We start from the raw sequence: 15,055 nt of genomic DNA, 5'->3' as shown, positions 1-15,055 counted from the left end.
CTCCTGCTGGGCCTCCAGCCTCATGAACCTGATCAGTTAACATCTGTTTGGTGCCTGTAATATATAAACGCCCTTTGTGGGCACACAGGACGGAGCATCTTCTTCCGTCTCGCAGATTCCCTGTGAGACATGCTCTAGTTTTGGCAGGGAGTATAACTCTTATCTCCAGGGGAGTCAGCAGTGAGTTGCAGGTGAAAGCAGTGGATCAGCTATGGTACATACGCACTGGTTCCCTACCCAGCTCCCCGCTACTGCACCAAGCAACGGACAGCAAGAACGTGTGCATAGCTGAGAGCATCGCTCATGGGACTATCACTTACTCCGTGCACTTCCAGAGGAACCAGGTCTTTCTAGTGTGCTGCCACCCCAAAGGGTTGTCCGGACTTACAGGCCACTTCTCTTTTGTGTAGATGCTCTGCCTCCTCCTGTGTTATTGCCATCAGCTGCTTCATCCTTATTCTAGCAAACAACCAAGACCACTCCTTCAAACAAGCAGCATCTCACCTGCATAAGCCAACACTACTCCTGTGTCCCCCTGACATACGGTGGATTCAGACCGGTGGCTCTGAAAGGAAGGTCTAAACCCTCTTCCCAGCTCCTTGCCTTCTCCTCAAAATGCTCATCTCAGGGAGACTCACCTCTTATTCTCCAAGGATTTCAGAATGACCGAACTTTGTTTCTGCCTAAAAAAAGAAAAAAAAAGATAAGATGGGGTTTTCATCAAGCTGAGCAGGACACCCTACTCCTCCAGAGGGCAGAAAATGACCCTACTCCTCACACACAGAAGAGCAGCCTGGTAACCTTGTGCTGGCGATTCAGCAGATCTAGATCAGTGGTATGTGAGAGGCAGTGTTGAAATGTGTACCTTCCATGAGGAATTCAGGTTTTTTTCCACAGCACTGCAAAATTCCAACAGCACAGCTATGTGTGAAACGCAGATTTTTTTTTTTTTAAGGTGCCAAATTCCATTTCCTTTAAATGAGATTTTGGCAGTTCAACAACTCATGCACCATCTACAGACATCGCTTCTGCCCTGCTACAAACATCAGCTGGGAACATGACATTTTCATCTGCAAAGCTGTGAGTGCAGCCCCCGACAGGGATTAACTACACTGGACTAAGCAGTGCAGTTAATCTGTCTGAGAGGGTAAGAAACAGCTGTGACCAGAGCAAGGACAGGAGAGAGGTCCGTACAACTATTGTCCAGTGTGGGCTTGCCCTGAGTAAAGGCAACAGCTAAGGGCACAACAAGAATAAAGTATCAAAAAACTCCAGTTATTTGTGCTTCGCCAGGGGCAGAGAAAATTCCTCTGCAGCTGCCAAACAGCAGGAAAATTAACATAGCTTATCATAATTACAGGCCTAGTCTCACCATTCCCTGGTAGGGCTGGAAATGTCTAACACCTGGGTCAGAATCACAAGGCTCTTCTACAGGTTGCTGTCCCTCAAGCAATTGTTATGAACACACACGTACTACCACGCTGCACGCACCGCATCACATTGTCACTCCTGTCCCTTGGCTGCATTATTGTTTTCAAGACAATGACTAAAACTAACATAGCTCAGAAAAGTACTAGAAGAAATATGCAGAATCACGGAAAGCCTTAGGTCAGACAAGAGCCCTGGAGGTCTCTAGTCCAACCTGCTGCTCTCACAGCAGGACTACTTTCAAAGTCGGATCACGTTGCTCCAGGCCTTGTCCTGCCAAGTTATGAAAACGTCTAAGGCTGGAGAGCTCTCTTTGCAACTTGCCTTCCTGGGGCTGGAAGTGGTAACACCGCCTCCAGCTGTCTGGGGAAGAGAGGAGCCACCCATAACCACAGTGTTATGCTTGGTTCTCGTACTGGTGCACTCTCAGTCCCAAATGACGCATCTCATAGGGTGGAAGACCACGAGGGATGATGTGCCACGTGCTGTGAGACCTACTGATGGAGCTGAGACACAAATGCAAAGCCCTTTCACATAAGTTCTTACGCAGCAGAGCCTCACCTGCCACTTACTCTCCTCCTCCAAGTATTTATGCGCTGTCCTATCTGCCTCATCCACTGATGTTCCTCCTCGAGCACTCTCCAGCATGAGGAGCACATACTGCAGGGGAGGGTAGTACACAATTCCACAGTACGAAAAATATCAGACAAAACAAGACATTTGGTGCTTAAAGACCTCCATGGCAGCATGACTGAGGGCTGGTCTATGTGTGAGACCGTTTTTAACAGTGCTCCCTCTCCACAAGCACAGATGAGTGCCTGAAACAGTTCTCTGAGCTCAGGTGGACCTAGCAAAGAGAAGCTGTGAGAGGAGATAGTGCCACCTCAGTCCCACCAGGAAGGTGATTAAAGCACGGCTTGGAGGAAGGGGTGGAGAAGGGAAGCACAGAAGCCATGAGTGCTGTTCTCACTTTTGCAGACAATCACACGGCAGCACCCCCTCCAGAAACAGACTGAGCACTCAGAGTTGGGCTGACCTCTGCTAAACTGCTCGGAGAGAAATGCTCCCTTTGCACTGATCCAGGCAGGTTAGGTCCAGTGGGGCTGTAAAGGAGAGTTTTCTGCATGTAGTAAAACAAGCTCTGACTGTTATTACAGGGATTAGTGCAACGTCTGACAAGGCACTTCCCCTGCATAAAGTCTCTCCAGACCTTCCTGTCTGTATTAAACGCAATGTTAACAAACTCACCGCACATTATCTTTGTCCTATGAATTTTCAGTCAAGTTTCACCTTTCTTTTAGTAACCTATCAGTCTATAGGCCCCAAGCCCTTCCTCACAGAAGATGAGGGTAGAAGGGACCTTAAGGAGTTGCTGAATCCATCTCTTTGTCAGACAGACTCTTCTTGCCTTTCTTTACAGAAGAACTGCTGGATGGACTCTGTACTTGCACTGCAAATGTCAGGTGATGGGTAGTTCATGGAAGAAGCATCCAGAGTCAGCATCTCCAAAACAGAACACAGAAAGCTTCAGGTTATTCTGGCAGCCCAGCCAGAGTCCAACTGCTTCAAGGCTAGGGACCCAGGAAAATGAGATGCAACATTTAACTTGTACCCCGTAAAAACTAAATCACAGAATGTCTTTCCCTTAGCATGTTAACTCAGTTCTGGTGCTTCCCTCTGCAAATGCTTTAGGACTTCACAAATAAACTGGAGCAGTGCATTTTTTAAGTAATCTGTCATTAAATAAGTCATTCTTTATTTAAATCATCTTGTTATTTAAGTCATCTGAACCTGGTTGAATTCCTACAGTCATAAAAAGGAAAGAGAATTCTGCCAAATCACCTTTTCTGGTGGTAGCAGGACCACTTGGTCTTGCAGCTCCTGAAAAATTTCACTTACAGAGTGATAACTGTATGTTATCCTAAACACCGACACAAACATGAGGCTGTATGGAATTTCTGCTGGGTGTCTGCCACCTTTCAGAGGTGGAGCGATTCCAACGGCCCTTATGTGGGAACTTCTGTGCTGCTTCTTCAGTGGAACACCTCCTCGTGCAGAGATGCTTATTTCATGTTTAAGCACAAAAGGGCATGGCAATTCTCAGTTACAGGCGCTTTCTGCTAAATTTCTGTGTGCTGGGTCCCTCAAGCGTGATGCATGCAAGGAGGGCACGGAGAGAAGAACCAGTAAGAACTGGTAAGAACCAGTGGAAGGACCACCTTCTCTTTTGCCCTACTGTGGCCACCAAAAGGACCTAATGTTGTCTCCTGTAGAGAGGCAGTTAGCGGGAAGGCCTCAAAAGGAGACCACTTCTACTGAACACAGGGGAGCAAGCTGCAAAGGTTCCTTGTCCCAAAGATTGCCTGCAAGAGAAGTGAAGCCTGATGTTATGTGTTCAAGACATGACAGCGTTTATTCACATCCTGAATGCTGGGGTCTGAGTCAGCCCTGCTCCCTGAGATTTGCATAGCTTAGTACTGACAAGTTTGGCAGCTAGTAGGTAACACATCCATAAAAATCTTGATCCTTCTCTCTTTTTGAATATGCACTCCAGGGAGCCAGAAATCTATGGAAGCTGGCAATGAGTCACAGCTCAGTCATGGCAATGGAGGCAGAAACCTCAACGGAAACATTTAACCTGCTCATTTACAACAGTCTAGGTGGAAAGGACTGAGTCAGTCCGGGCTGACAGTCACAATTTGTGCTCTCGGAGGCAGCCTTGGCAAAAAGTACTCGGAGGATTACTCCCTGAGGATGATTTTTGTCATGATTAAGCCATGGCAGAAAATGATCCGAAGAGAAACATGCTACAGGACAAAAGCAGGAAGAAGAGGCAAAAACAATTTTTGACACTAGGGACCACGCATAGCCTAGTTACAAATCCTCAGAGCGAGTGGTCCCCAAGCCCTCACAATTCACTTTCTATGCTAAATTTATCATCACATTCACCAGCTAGGAAGGAAACCAGCCTACAATGGAATAAACAGCCTGCAAAGGGGAGACACAGACATAGCTGGCTGGCTGCATACCTCCAGCAAGCGGATGTGAGCCAGTACCTGTGGCAGTTCTTGCAGCATGTTCTCACTGAGAGTCAGAGCACACAAACTCCACAAGCCACTCACAGCAGGAGACAGCTCCTTAGCTTGTTGCCTAGAGAGAGAGAAGCCATTTAGTCCCAGGTACCCTATTCAAAGCAGGACCCCAGGAAGTACATCTGCCAGAAAACTGAAATCTGCTCATAGGAGCAAAATTACCTGCCATTTTCGATAACCTGCTACAGGGATGAGGTTGTCATGGGGCACATGAGGACTCCAAAGACTGTCATGTGCCATTGCCAACCAAGGCAAATGGGGACCAAGATGTACTTGTACATGCCCAGCCCACCTGTACCACCTCAGCAGTGGTCCCACAGGCAGGATCGACCTTCTCAGTCGAGGTCACTGTTGGAGATTTGATCTGTGCTCTTTATTTGGAGAATGTTCATAATATGAAGTCATCTTCCCTTCAGTGTAAATATCAGAGACAGGAGAAGGGGAACTGACTGTGGCGCTGTAAATCTAGGGGGCAGAAGTCAGATGTTGCAGGTAGATACAGCAATCAAGTGGGCTGCACTTCCAAGTTCCTTGCCTTCCATTTTCTTCTGCTCAGCAACGCAAATTGATCACACTATTATCATTAGGGAATGCCGAAGAGTTTGAGGAAAAGGGATATAGTTGATACCTTCATTTTAGGCATGGGCAAACCTGGAAGGTTACACAGCCTTACATAACTGAGCTCTGGGTTCTAGTGCACCTGCTCTGTAACTCAGTCCAGGCTATACGCTCTGCAGGATTTGTTGAACTACTTCTGCCAAACCGTCATTATCTTCTCACCTGGAGTCACAGAACAGGTTTTATATGCACTTTCTTTCTCTACAGTTCCTCTAGCAGTTCCTTCTAGAGCTGCTTCTCTACCTCTTGCCTGACTCAGGTGCTCAACTAACAGCACAGCACATTAGCCAATTCTGCTGCTTCTTAGCCTTTCCCTTGGCCTGCTAGGAAGCATGAGGCCAACCTGGCAGAGAAGAACTTCTCTGCAGGGCCAGTGAGCTGAAATGCTTCATGAAAGGACCACCACCAGTGGTGGCACAGGGAGAGGGAGACTACGCCCAGACACCTGCCTCTTTGGCGGGCGGTGAGCTGCTGAAGTGACTGCTTTTTGTGGAAAAACAGCCAGAGGGTGGTGGTGCTGAAAGCCCCCAACACCTCTAGGACATTACAGCTCTGTCACACGCTGTCACCCATCACCAGCTTGGTTCAGATTCAAATGACCCACCACTGAAGGAGAGTGGGTCCTTCAGTGGACCCACTGGAGTCCACCCTCCACCCTGGAGAGAGAGGGGACCGCCCCACAACCCACTCAACCCTTGGACTTTCTGCTGACTTTCTGCCGACTCTCTGCCGACTTTCAGCCTCTCCCAACTGTGAGAGGCTGTTGAGGAGGGAAGTGTGGCGTTGTGAAGATGAAATGAGTCCCAGGACTGATTATGGTTTCATACAAACCACTCAGTAACCACTATCTATCTACTTGGGAAGTGGCTGATCTGTAAATTCAGCAAATTCAGCCCATGCCAGCCAGGACTCTGAGCACAGCGATCTGCTCTGCAGCATGGAACCGGCGGCACCAGCCAAATTGTTGTCTTGTCTCTAGCTTCAGAGTTAATTTAAGGCCAAATTGATGGCTCACTTTATTTTTTTGAAACTAGAAAGGCTAAAATGAAACAGTGAGACAAGGAGTTTCATGGTACCACTCCAAAAGGAGCAGTTGGGGATCTCAGACCAGCTGCAGCGATGAATGGAGCTCGTTCAAGATGCATCATCAGTCTGCCACCCTTTTACCCAGACTGGCTTACAGACTGCCCCACACAGATCACAAACCTACACACAAGATGCTGTTGGCTTCTGATCTTGGAACAGAACATCCCAAAGGCTCAGCAAAGCCATCTGATACTGCACAATAGACAGCTACCCTTTCCAGGATGGTTCCAAACCTCTCAGCAGAGAGCCATGCAGTATTCGTTAGCTATGCTTGGCTAAGGCTTCCCGTGGCAAAAGGTTGCACAGGTACAAACGGTTTAGAAACACAGGGCAATGAATAAAACTGAAAGTGAGATAGAAATGGGCTTGTGCTTAACAGCATTGAGCGGCTGCCAGAATGTAAAGCTGTGTCTGCTCCGAAGGCCTGGCAATTTGTCACTAACCACTCACACTCCAGCAGCTGGCTTGTTTCTAATTTAGTTGGCTGCCATAAAAGAAGCCAATCTGGAAGTGAGATTTCTGTCTTTAACCGGCAGCCTGCAACCAGGCATTTTCACTCGTACAGAACAGTAAGTGTAGGTGGCAGACTTTGTAGCTCTAAGATTAGCAATAGTTAGCCTTCTGTAACTCAGTTCCCTTACGACGAGCAAAATCGGGCCATGAAGTCTCGAAATAAGGGTCATACCAAAGTACTGGTGGAGGGTCTCAGACCACCCTGCCTTCCCATCTTGTCAAATGAAAAAGAATCCCCAAAAGGGAAATATTGTGGAACTATCAGGTAGGACAGCCAACCTGCCACAAAAAAAGGGAAGAGGTCCTATCCCGAAAGCCAGGGTTCCACCGACACTGCAAGAAAAGGATCAGTAAGTAACAAGGCCATTTTCCTCTCAAGGCTTACAGACATGATACTAAATCTGATCCTTGATAAGAAGAAGTAGACAGAGAAATCAGACCTGTGGGCTAATACTGCAAGTTGCGAAAAACATACATGTGAAAGTTCCCATTTTGATATGTCAAGACTGCCATCAGCACCATCTTCTTTAGCCTGGAGAGAGAAGATATGCACCCAGAGAACTGGAACATGTGGAAACAAATGGCCTCTTGCTGCATGTTGACCCAACTGTCCGCTCTCTAGAAAATGTAATTACAGCTCTCTGCTGTAGCCATGTAATTAGGTAAAAATACCAGGAGCGAAGGGTGTGCTGCTATGACCACAGCAAGCAAAAGCAACCGGGAAACCAAACTCAAGCGACAAAACCCCTTTTGGTGCTATAAATGAATTTCTGCATGAAGAGCCAAAGAACGTCTTAATTCTGCAGTTTTAATAAAGAGCAAATGAAAGGAAATGACGGGTTCTCAAGCACTGAGAGGCACTTCCTATGAGCAACAGCAGCACCATTCCAGCCTGTGAAGAACCAGCTGTACGACTGGCACATCCCACCCAGCATATGGATGCACCCAGCACACTTCTTTTGTGTTCAGAATTGTATGTAGAATATAGAGATTGTCTCTGTAAATAGAGACAATCAGAATTTCAGCAGCTGTCTTTGCTTAGGCCTTTCTTTGGCATGATCAAACAGGTGGATCCCAGCACATCTCCACAGTGGAAGTATTACTGAAAGTAGCAAAAGCCTTGCTTTATCTCTGAGATGCATAGATCGTCTTCGTCATCCCTGTGCAAGATGGATTAAGGCAAGCTGGAACAGGTGCAGAGAAACGCTATTGGGTGATCAGGGGAATGGAGGGCCCACTCTAGGACAGGAACTAAAAAAAGCTGCAACTGCATCAAGAGATCAAGCACCAGAGGCAAAGACAACCCATTTAAACTCAGAGGCAATTCTGGCACAATAAGCAATTGTAAAATATTCAAGAATAAAGACCAACTAGACATGTGAGCAGTGCTGCTGTGTTCACTTTCTGGGACAGGTGAGGACAGGCAAGACCCTAACAGGGTACAAAACACAGGTAACTGTTTGAAAGGGACTGCGTGACTACTGAGTACAGCAGGGCCTCCTCTGGCAAGGCACATAGCCTGCCCCAGCATGGTTTTGGGAAGTCAGTGGGATTCTAGACAGACACAGGAATTGGGCTGCCTGAGGAGGGCTTACTTTGCTTCTCAGATCCGCTGTTACCGGCTCTGACCTTGAACATTAGGGTAGGGTTTGTCTCAAGTTAACAAAACACTTGATTCCCTTGCTTTCTAGACAGGAACAGAGTCGCACAGGAAGAGTTTCCTAATTTTAGTATGCGGTGAGGTGAAGAGATTCTGCTTAAATATCTAATAGCTTAAAAGCAGATTTTTATAGGCTTATAAAGCTAAATCAATTCCTAGTAGTTTAATAACTGCCTGAAAAGCCAAAATAACCTAAATATATAAAAACTCTGACCACAAACCAGAGCTGATTGCTGCTGCCCTAGCCACATGCAGAGGTGAGCTATCTGCCATCCCTGGCACTTACAATCTTCACCCAGGCTGGATGTCTCCAGCCTCTAACTAAGCTCCTACTGCCCTTGAGAGTCATCCACGTGATCAGGATGTGCTATACTCCATCCCGGGATTACAAGGCAGGCAGAAATAGTTGTTCTGGGTCGCTATGGGATTGACAGCTGGAAAATGTTTTTCTGTTAACTCAACCGGACAGACGCCAAAGAAGCCGCCTGATTCACATGTAAAGGGAAGAGACGTTGAACCAGAAAGAGAAAAGAGCAGATTGCCGTAAAATGCCTTGTGAAATTAGGACTGGAGGTGGGTGAAGGAGCTACGGAAACCAGAGTCACTTCTGGAAGAGGACTTTGAACCAGTAGGGGAGAAAGAGGGGGTGAGTCAGTGGATTTAGGAGGAAAGGCAGAAAGCTGAGGCTGGACAAGAAATGGGGAGACCAGCTGGTAATGAGATGGGAAGCAGTCGGGATGCTGAGAAAAAGGGCCTGGGACCAGCTAAGCAATAAGATGAAGGAGGCAGTGAGTGAAGGAGGCATCTCTCTAGCCTGAGACTGCACGAGAGATGTGGGCAGAAACCGACAGCATGGAACGAGTCAGGTTGGGGATTGCTGGTGAACAAGGGCCCACAAAGACAGCTGGCGCAGGGGTGACTGAATGGCATGGTGGTAAGACTGGGGTAAGATAGAGAAGAGAGAGGGGAAATGTAAAAGCAGAACTGTGAGAAGATGAAAGGATCAGAGACTTGGTGAATGACGAGTTTTAAATGTCAAAACCTACTTTAGTGAGATGACATGTCAAATCTGCAAACGGAGAAGCTGTCCTCTCTAAAGAACATTGGCTTTTTACGCTCTGCAGGCCCTCATCAAGTGAGAGTAGGGCTCATCAGTCAACAGAAGGAAGAGCCTCTGGGACATACATGTATTTGTCACCACATTTTATATGCTGTAATTTTTATGTTAGCCATCTAAAGAACTATCTGTAAGCCTGTGGGACAGCATCCGCCCTGCAGTAGATGAGTGTTCATGACTCATAAACAGTGTCCCTAAGGATGCCAGTATTTGGTCTTTGTAGGCACCTGCTCTGCCTGCCTAAGCAGTAGCAACTCACACACATGGCTGGGGCGGGGGCACAGGGGAATGGCCACTGTGCATTTTACAGTCTGCAGCTGTTTGAACATTGAGAGTAAAATAAAAACAAAACTCCAATGTTACTGTCAAATGTAATCAAAGTGAAACAGCAACATGGCTATATAAAAAGACGCAAAGCAAGCCCCAATTTTTAAAACATTCTGGACGTTATAAATATGGCATGGCACTGTAACACACAAGATGGGGGCTTGAAAAGAAGAAAGATTTTATTTCCTCTGGGAAAATATGCTCGCTGCAGTAGTGAGCCAGTGTCTGGGGTCTGAGCAGGATGCCCGCAGAGATGCTTCCTTGTCAGGAAGGACAGAGCTGTTACCAAATGCCTCCTAGGTAGCAGCTGCTGCTCACTGAGAGGAAGCTTCTCAAGTGACGGCAGTCCCAGCAGTGGCAGCACTCCCTATAGCCCAACACGCGGTGCAAAAATAACCAAGGAGATGGAAGGCCAACTACAGCTTTGTAACTTACTGTTCTGCAGCACATTCGGTTTTTATGCTTGTGAGCTGTCACAACACTGACAAGGATGTTGTTCCACCTCCCTGTGATAACCAGGCTCTGCCTGACCCTGGCAAGGCCCTCCCCCGGCAGTTCCCAAGCCAAACTTAATCTCTTTGTCACCAGCCCAAGATATAAGTTCTTTCTCTGCCTCTCATTTCCCCCCCCCACCTCATTTTCACTACTCTCTTTTCCTTCTCTTAGGAATCCCCTCCGGTGTCCCCCTTCCACTTTCCCCAAAGCTTCCACATGCTCTCCCAGTACTTTCTTGATCCTCCTCTTCTTTATTATCAGCCAAAGTTGTGCTGTGCTGTGCTTGAAGGCCTGAGCGCTGCCAGCACTGGCCCTGAAAGCTGGCAGCAGCAGCAACAGTGAGCAACCTCTCCTTTCTCCTAACAAATACACCCGCAGCTTCAGCCAGCGCCTTCTCCCGGACTCCCCACTTCACCCCTGGAGGCAACAAACGCAGCCGCGTGGCTTCGCTCGCTCCTGCTTTCCAGGAGCCTGTCCGCAGCCTGCGCGACTCCGTGCGCCCACGGAGCTCCGGCCGCAGCGAGGGCTCCGCCAGCCCGATCTGCCCCCACCCCCGCAGCAAAACGCTCCCGCAGCGGATGCGTCTCGCTGCCGCTGAGCGGCCGACGGGGCCTCCCCGCCCGCAGCCCCCCGCGGCACCGCCCGCCCGGAGGGCTGCGAGGAGCCCCGAGGCCTGCACCGGCCCCCGGCGGCCTGCGCCCGCCTCGGCAGGGCCCCCGCACCCCATCCCGTGAGACCGGGCCCCGCCGGCCCTGCGCCTCCCCCGAGGGGAAAGAAGGCCCCGACGGACCGGGCCCCTCACCGCTGCCCGCCGCCGTGGTGCGGCGCTTCCCAGCCCGCCCCGCCGCGAGGGGCACGTGACCCCCCCCCTCCCCCGGCCACCACCGGGACCAACGAGTAAAGGCCAGAGCGCCTCACTCCCCCAACCATATAATCGCGCCCGGCGTCTCGCAGCGCTCGTGCGCCCCCAGGCGGCGAGGCCGCCCCTCCGCGCCGCGGCCGCCCGCAGCCGATTTGCCCACAGCCGACATGGCGCCGCCCGCGCCCAACATGGCGGCGGAGGCGTGGCCCGCGCAACGCCGCCGCCGCCGCCTCGCGAGATCTCGGCCGCTATATCAGCCGCCCGCGCGCCGCCCGCCCCCTCTCTGCCCTGCGCCGCCGCCGGTTCGCCAGGCCGCGTCCGCCGCCCGCATCCGCCGCCATCCGCGCCCGGCGCCGCCGCCATGCCGCCCAAGTTCGACCCCAACGAGATCAAAGTTGGTACGTGGAGGGGGGGGGCGGGCGGGGCGGGGGGAGGCGGGCGGGGCGGCAGCGGCTGACGGCGCCCGTTTGTGCCCGCAGTGTACCTGCGCTGCACCGGCGGCGAGGTCGGCGCCACCTCCGCCCTGGCCCCCAAGATCGGCCCGCTGGGTCTGGTACGTAGCGCGGTGGCGGGGCGGGCGGGGGGGCTCCTGGCGGCGCGGCCCCGCTGGCTGCCTGGGGCTGCAGGAAACGCCAGCCGTTTCCGAGCCCCACCGCAGGGATCGCGCTGAGGCCGGACCTGGGGGGCCGCATGCTCTGGGGGTTCTCATGCTCCCTTTGATCCAAGTGATGGGGGTTTTTTTTGGTGATGTATAACCCGTCTGCTTTTAGTCTCCCAAAAAGGTTGGTGATGACATTGCCAAGGCCACGGGTGACTGGAAGGGGCTGAGGATCACGGTGAAGCTTACCATCCAGAACAGGCAAGCTCAGGTACTTAATGCCAGAAGGGATGGCTTAGTGGTGCAAGCATCAAGCTTGAAATACCTCTGCTTGCTAGAACCACCAGCCTAAATCCCGGCAGGGTCGACTCAGCCCTTCATCCTTCCGAGGTAGATAAAATGAGTTCCACGCAGTTCGCTGTGTGGGGGTCTTCTGGAAAAGACCTTAAGGGAGAACAATATATATTGCTTGATCTTTCTGAGTGCCTCTGGCCTGAATCAGTAGCACTTGTGTACATGTCTAAAGCTTGGGGCATGCCAGGCTGAAGGGTCACAGCTGACTGAGTTGATGGGCAGAGATCTACCCATGTGAAGAATGTGATTTTTTTATCCTGTTGTAGATTAAGTGTTCCTTTTATTAAGCACTTCACCAGGAAAGCGCTATGTCAAGCAGTGTAGAAATCACAGAAAATCCTCTTAATTAATCCTGTAGCCACCTGCCACTATACCTGTCTTGAATTCAGTGGCTGGTATATTCCAGTGGTGAGCTAAGAGGAACCCCCAGTCCAGGAAGCAGTCCTCTTCTGTTTGTGAAGAGACCTGTGCCGAAAGGCTGGGAACAATGTCTTGTACACAGACCTCTTTCTGTGATCATAATGCAGTCAATGAGCTAGCAGAGGCTGTGGTTCTCTGGTGACTGGCGCTCTGCGGGCTGACTGCTAGGTTGTTATATATCTTGGTTCACTACCTAGTCGTGCTTGGAAAGGGAAAAAAATGCATCTCTCTCCATTTAGATTGAGGTTGTTCCTTCTGCCTCTGCTCTGATTATCAAAGCTCTGAAGGAGCCTCCCCGTGATAGGAAGAAGCAGAAAAACAGTAAGTTGTCATCTGGCTTTGGTTCTAAATGTTGTTTGGGGTTAAGAGGGGCTTACCTGCCTCTAGATTATTCAGCATAAACTGACAAGCAAGTGTGGCGGGGCTGCGTCTTGGGCAGCAGGAATCCCTTAAACGTTGGAGTACAAACAACAGTTTATACACCAACAACACTGAATTTCTTGCTTAAAGACTGAGTAGAGTAGCCACCCGCCACTGTACCTGTCTTGGAATGCAGTGACTAGTACAATCCAGAGGTGAGCTGACAGAAAATGCCAACTTAGGAAACAGAGTTATTCTTCTTGTGGTGGGTGACTTTGTGCCAAAGTTTGGGAACACAAGCGCTGATAGCAGTCCTGCTGTAGTCGTAGCTTCTCCAGTCTCTGTATGCTTTAAGCACTGGGAGCGGATGCTTCTCTTAACAAAGCACAAGCAACTTAATGTGCCCTGTATTTAAGTGAACTTACTGGTGCTATGGCTTTTTTCCCCCCTACAGTTAAGCACAGCGGCAGTGTCAGCTTTGATGAAATAGTGAACATTGCACGGCAGATGAGGCACAGGTCCCTGGCTCGAGAGCTCTCAGGTAAGTACTGCTCTTATGAAATTGTACTGAGCCCTCAGCTTGATCTGAGCGTCTAAGCCATGCTCTGGGTGGTTTTTTTTGTTTGCTTGTTTTGGGGGCAGGGGGGAAGAGTGTCCCTCATAACCACATTGTGGTGGTGAAGCTCCTCATGCAGCTTGTCTGCTCAAACACTGAACTCTTGGCTCCAGCACCATGTGAACAACCTTGTCTTGGCAGTGAGCAGCCAGCCTCCGTCTTCCGTGATAGTACAGGATGTCAAAAAGAAACATGTGGCTACAGCCTGCAAATCTCAGAGGGAATAAGGGACAACTGAAGGAGTGTTAGGAATCGTTCTCTGCTTGCTCTTGAGTTTGAGGAGATCTGAGCTGCTAAAACTAAAAATAGGATTTTACAATCTGAAAGTAAGACCTGAATGTGAGGTGAGGAGCCTTAAAGGGATTTTCCATATCCCAGGAAGTCCATTAGATGGTCTCCTGGCAGAATGGAGAAAATGCTGCGAGTGGAAGGATCTGAGTGCCACCACTGAAATACCTCTGTGGTACTTTTACCACAGTGTTTCTGTGGTAAAACGCATCTGTGAGGCACTGACAGCCTGTCTTCCTGCTACAGGGACAATTAAGGAGATTCTTGGAACTGCCCAGTCTGTGGGCTGTAGCATTGATGGCAGGCACCCACATGATATCATCGATGACATCAATAATGGTGCAATTGAGTGCCCAGCTGTAAGTATCCATCTCTGGCAGAAATTGCTTTGCTTGGTTATTAGTAAAGGGCTCTCTACTAACGATCTATATTTGCCTCTTTCAACAGAGCTAAGACTGCAGAAACGAAGTTGCCCTATGAAGGTTCACTAAGTCTTTTTTGTAACAGCTTAAATACTTAATAAAACACCTAGTTGTCTGCAAATAATGTGACTGATTTAATTTATCCTTGTCTGAGGCTGCATGAATAGTGGGCTGGGACTGGGGTTCCTCTGCCCTGTGCTGCTGTACTAAGGTGATAGGAGTTCTTAAACTGAAAGCTAAAAGTTGTACGTGTTTCCCATTTGCTAATTTGCTACTTGGAGATGATTTCCTTGTGGCAACACTGAGCTTAACAGAAGTGCTGCAGAAGTCAGAGATGCCTCTAACCAGGACTCCCACACAGGCTGTAGAGAGCAAACATCACTAACTTGTGTCCTGTTTAATCTTCCGTAAGCTCTGTTCTTGCTGGTGCCAGACGTGCAGCTCTGACAGCAGCAAGAATTAGCCTTGTGTTACGCTAAGTGCTATGCTGACAGGTGCATCTTCCCCTGACACTGTATGGCCAGGACCGATGCACGCTGATTGTATCTCCCAGCTGCTGAGAAGTGATGTTATTGAGGCTTGAAAATAACTAGGCAGGCTGTCTTGCCTCCATAACCCTGTGTTAGAACAGCAATAGGTGCTTTTGGGATGAAATGGCTTTGACTAATACCTGTTTTAAAGGAAATCTTAGGTGTGCCTGAGTGCTCAGGCCTCTCATCCTTACATGTTCAGTCAGCATTCCCAGGGACTTCAAGAGCAGGACAGAATAGCTTTATGTACCTAACAGTATGCAATTTGG

At 49.5% G+C, this 15,055-nt stretch overlaps 1 protein-coding gene and 2 non-coding genes across 3 annotated transcripts; all 3 read left to right on the top strand.

The window, feature by feature from the left end:
• The first annotated feature begins 11,403 nt into the window (after nucleotides 1-11,403).
• RPL12 (ribosomal protein L12) lies at nucleotides 11,404-14,380 on the top strand. The gene is made up of 7 exons (XM_068914949.1): nucleotides 11,404-11,596; nucleotides 11,678-11,751; nucleotides 11,969-12,067; nucleotides 12,810-12,891; nucleotides 13,385-13,471; nucleotides 14,081-14,193; nucleotides 14,282-14,380. Exons 1-7 carry the CDS (start codon nucleotides 11,560-11,562, stop codon nucleotides 14,285-14,287), a joined length of 498 nt encoding a protein of 165 aa, XP_068771050.1. The 5' UTR covers nucleotides 11,404-11,559; the 3' UTR covers nucleotides 14,288-14,380.
• LOC138061762 (small nucleolar RNA SNORA65) lies at nucleotides 12,512-12,640 on the top strand. Its single transcript, XR_011135674.1, has one exon. It is a non-coding gene; the product is annotated as a small nucleolar RNA SNORA65 (small nucleolar RNA).
• LOC138061771 (small nucleolar RNA SNORA65) lies at nucleotides 13,098-13,229 on the top strand. The gene has a single exon (XR_011135683.1). It is a non-coding gene; the product is annotated as a small nucleolar RNA SNORA65 (small nucleolar RNA).
• Nucleotides 14,381-15,055: the final 675 nt, after the last annotated feature.

This window comes from Struthio camelus, chromosome 20 (assembly GCF_040807025.1).
Source record: "Struthio camelus isolate bStrCam1 chromosome 20, bStrCam1.hap1, whole genome shotgun sequence".
NCBI classification, from domain to species: domain Eukaryota; kingdom Metazoa; phylum Chordata; class Aves; order Struthioniformes; family Struthionidae; genus Struthio; species Struthio camelus.
The sequence above is the reverse complement of the archived record's forward strand: the minus strand, read 5'-3'. Positions and strand labels throughout refer to the sequence as shown.

Coding starts and splice junctions, on each gene's coding strand:
- RPL12 (XM_068914949.1), top strand. CDS start 11,560: ATGCCGCCCAAGTTCGACCCCAACGAGATCAAAGTTG. Junction 11,752..11,968: donor AGATCGGCCCGCTGGGTCTG/GTACGTAGCGCG, acceptor GTCTGCTTTTAG/TCTCCCAAAAAGGTTGGTGA. Junction 12,068..12,809: donor TCCAGAACAGGCAAGCTCAG/GTACTTAATGCC, acceptor CTCTCCATTTAG/ATTGAGGTTGTTCCTTCTGC.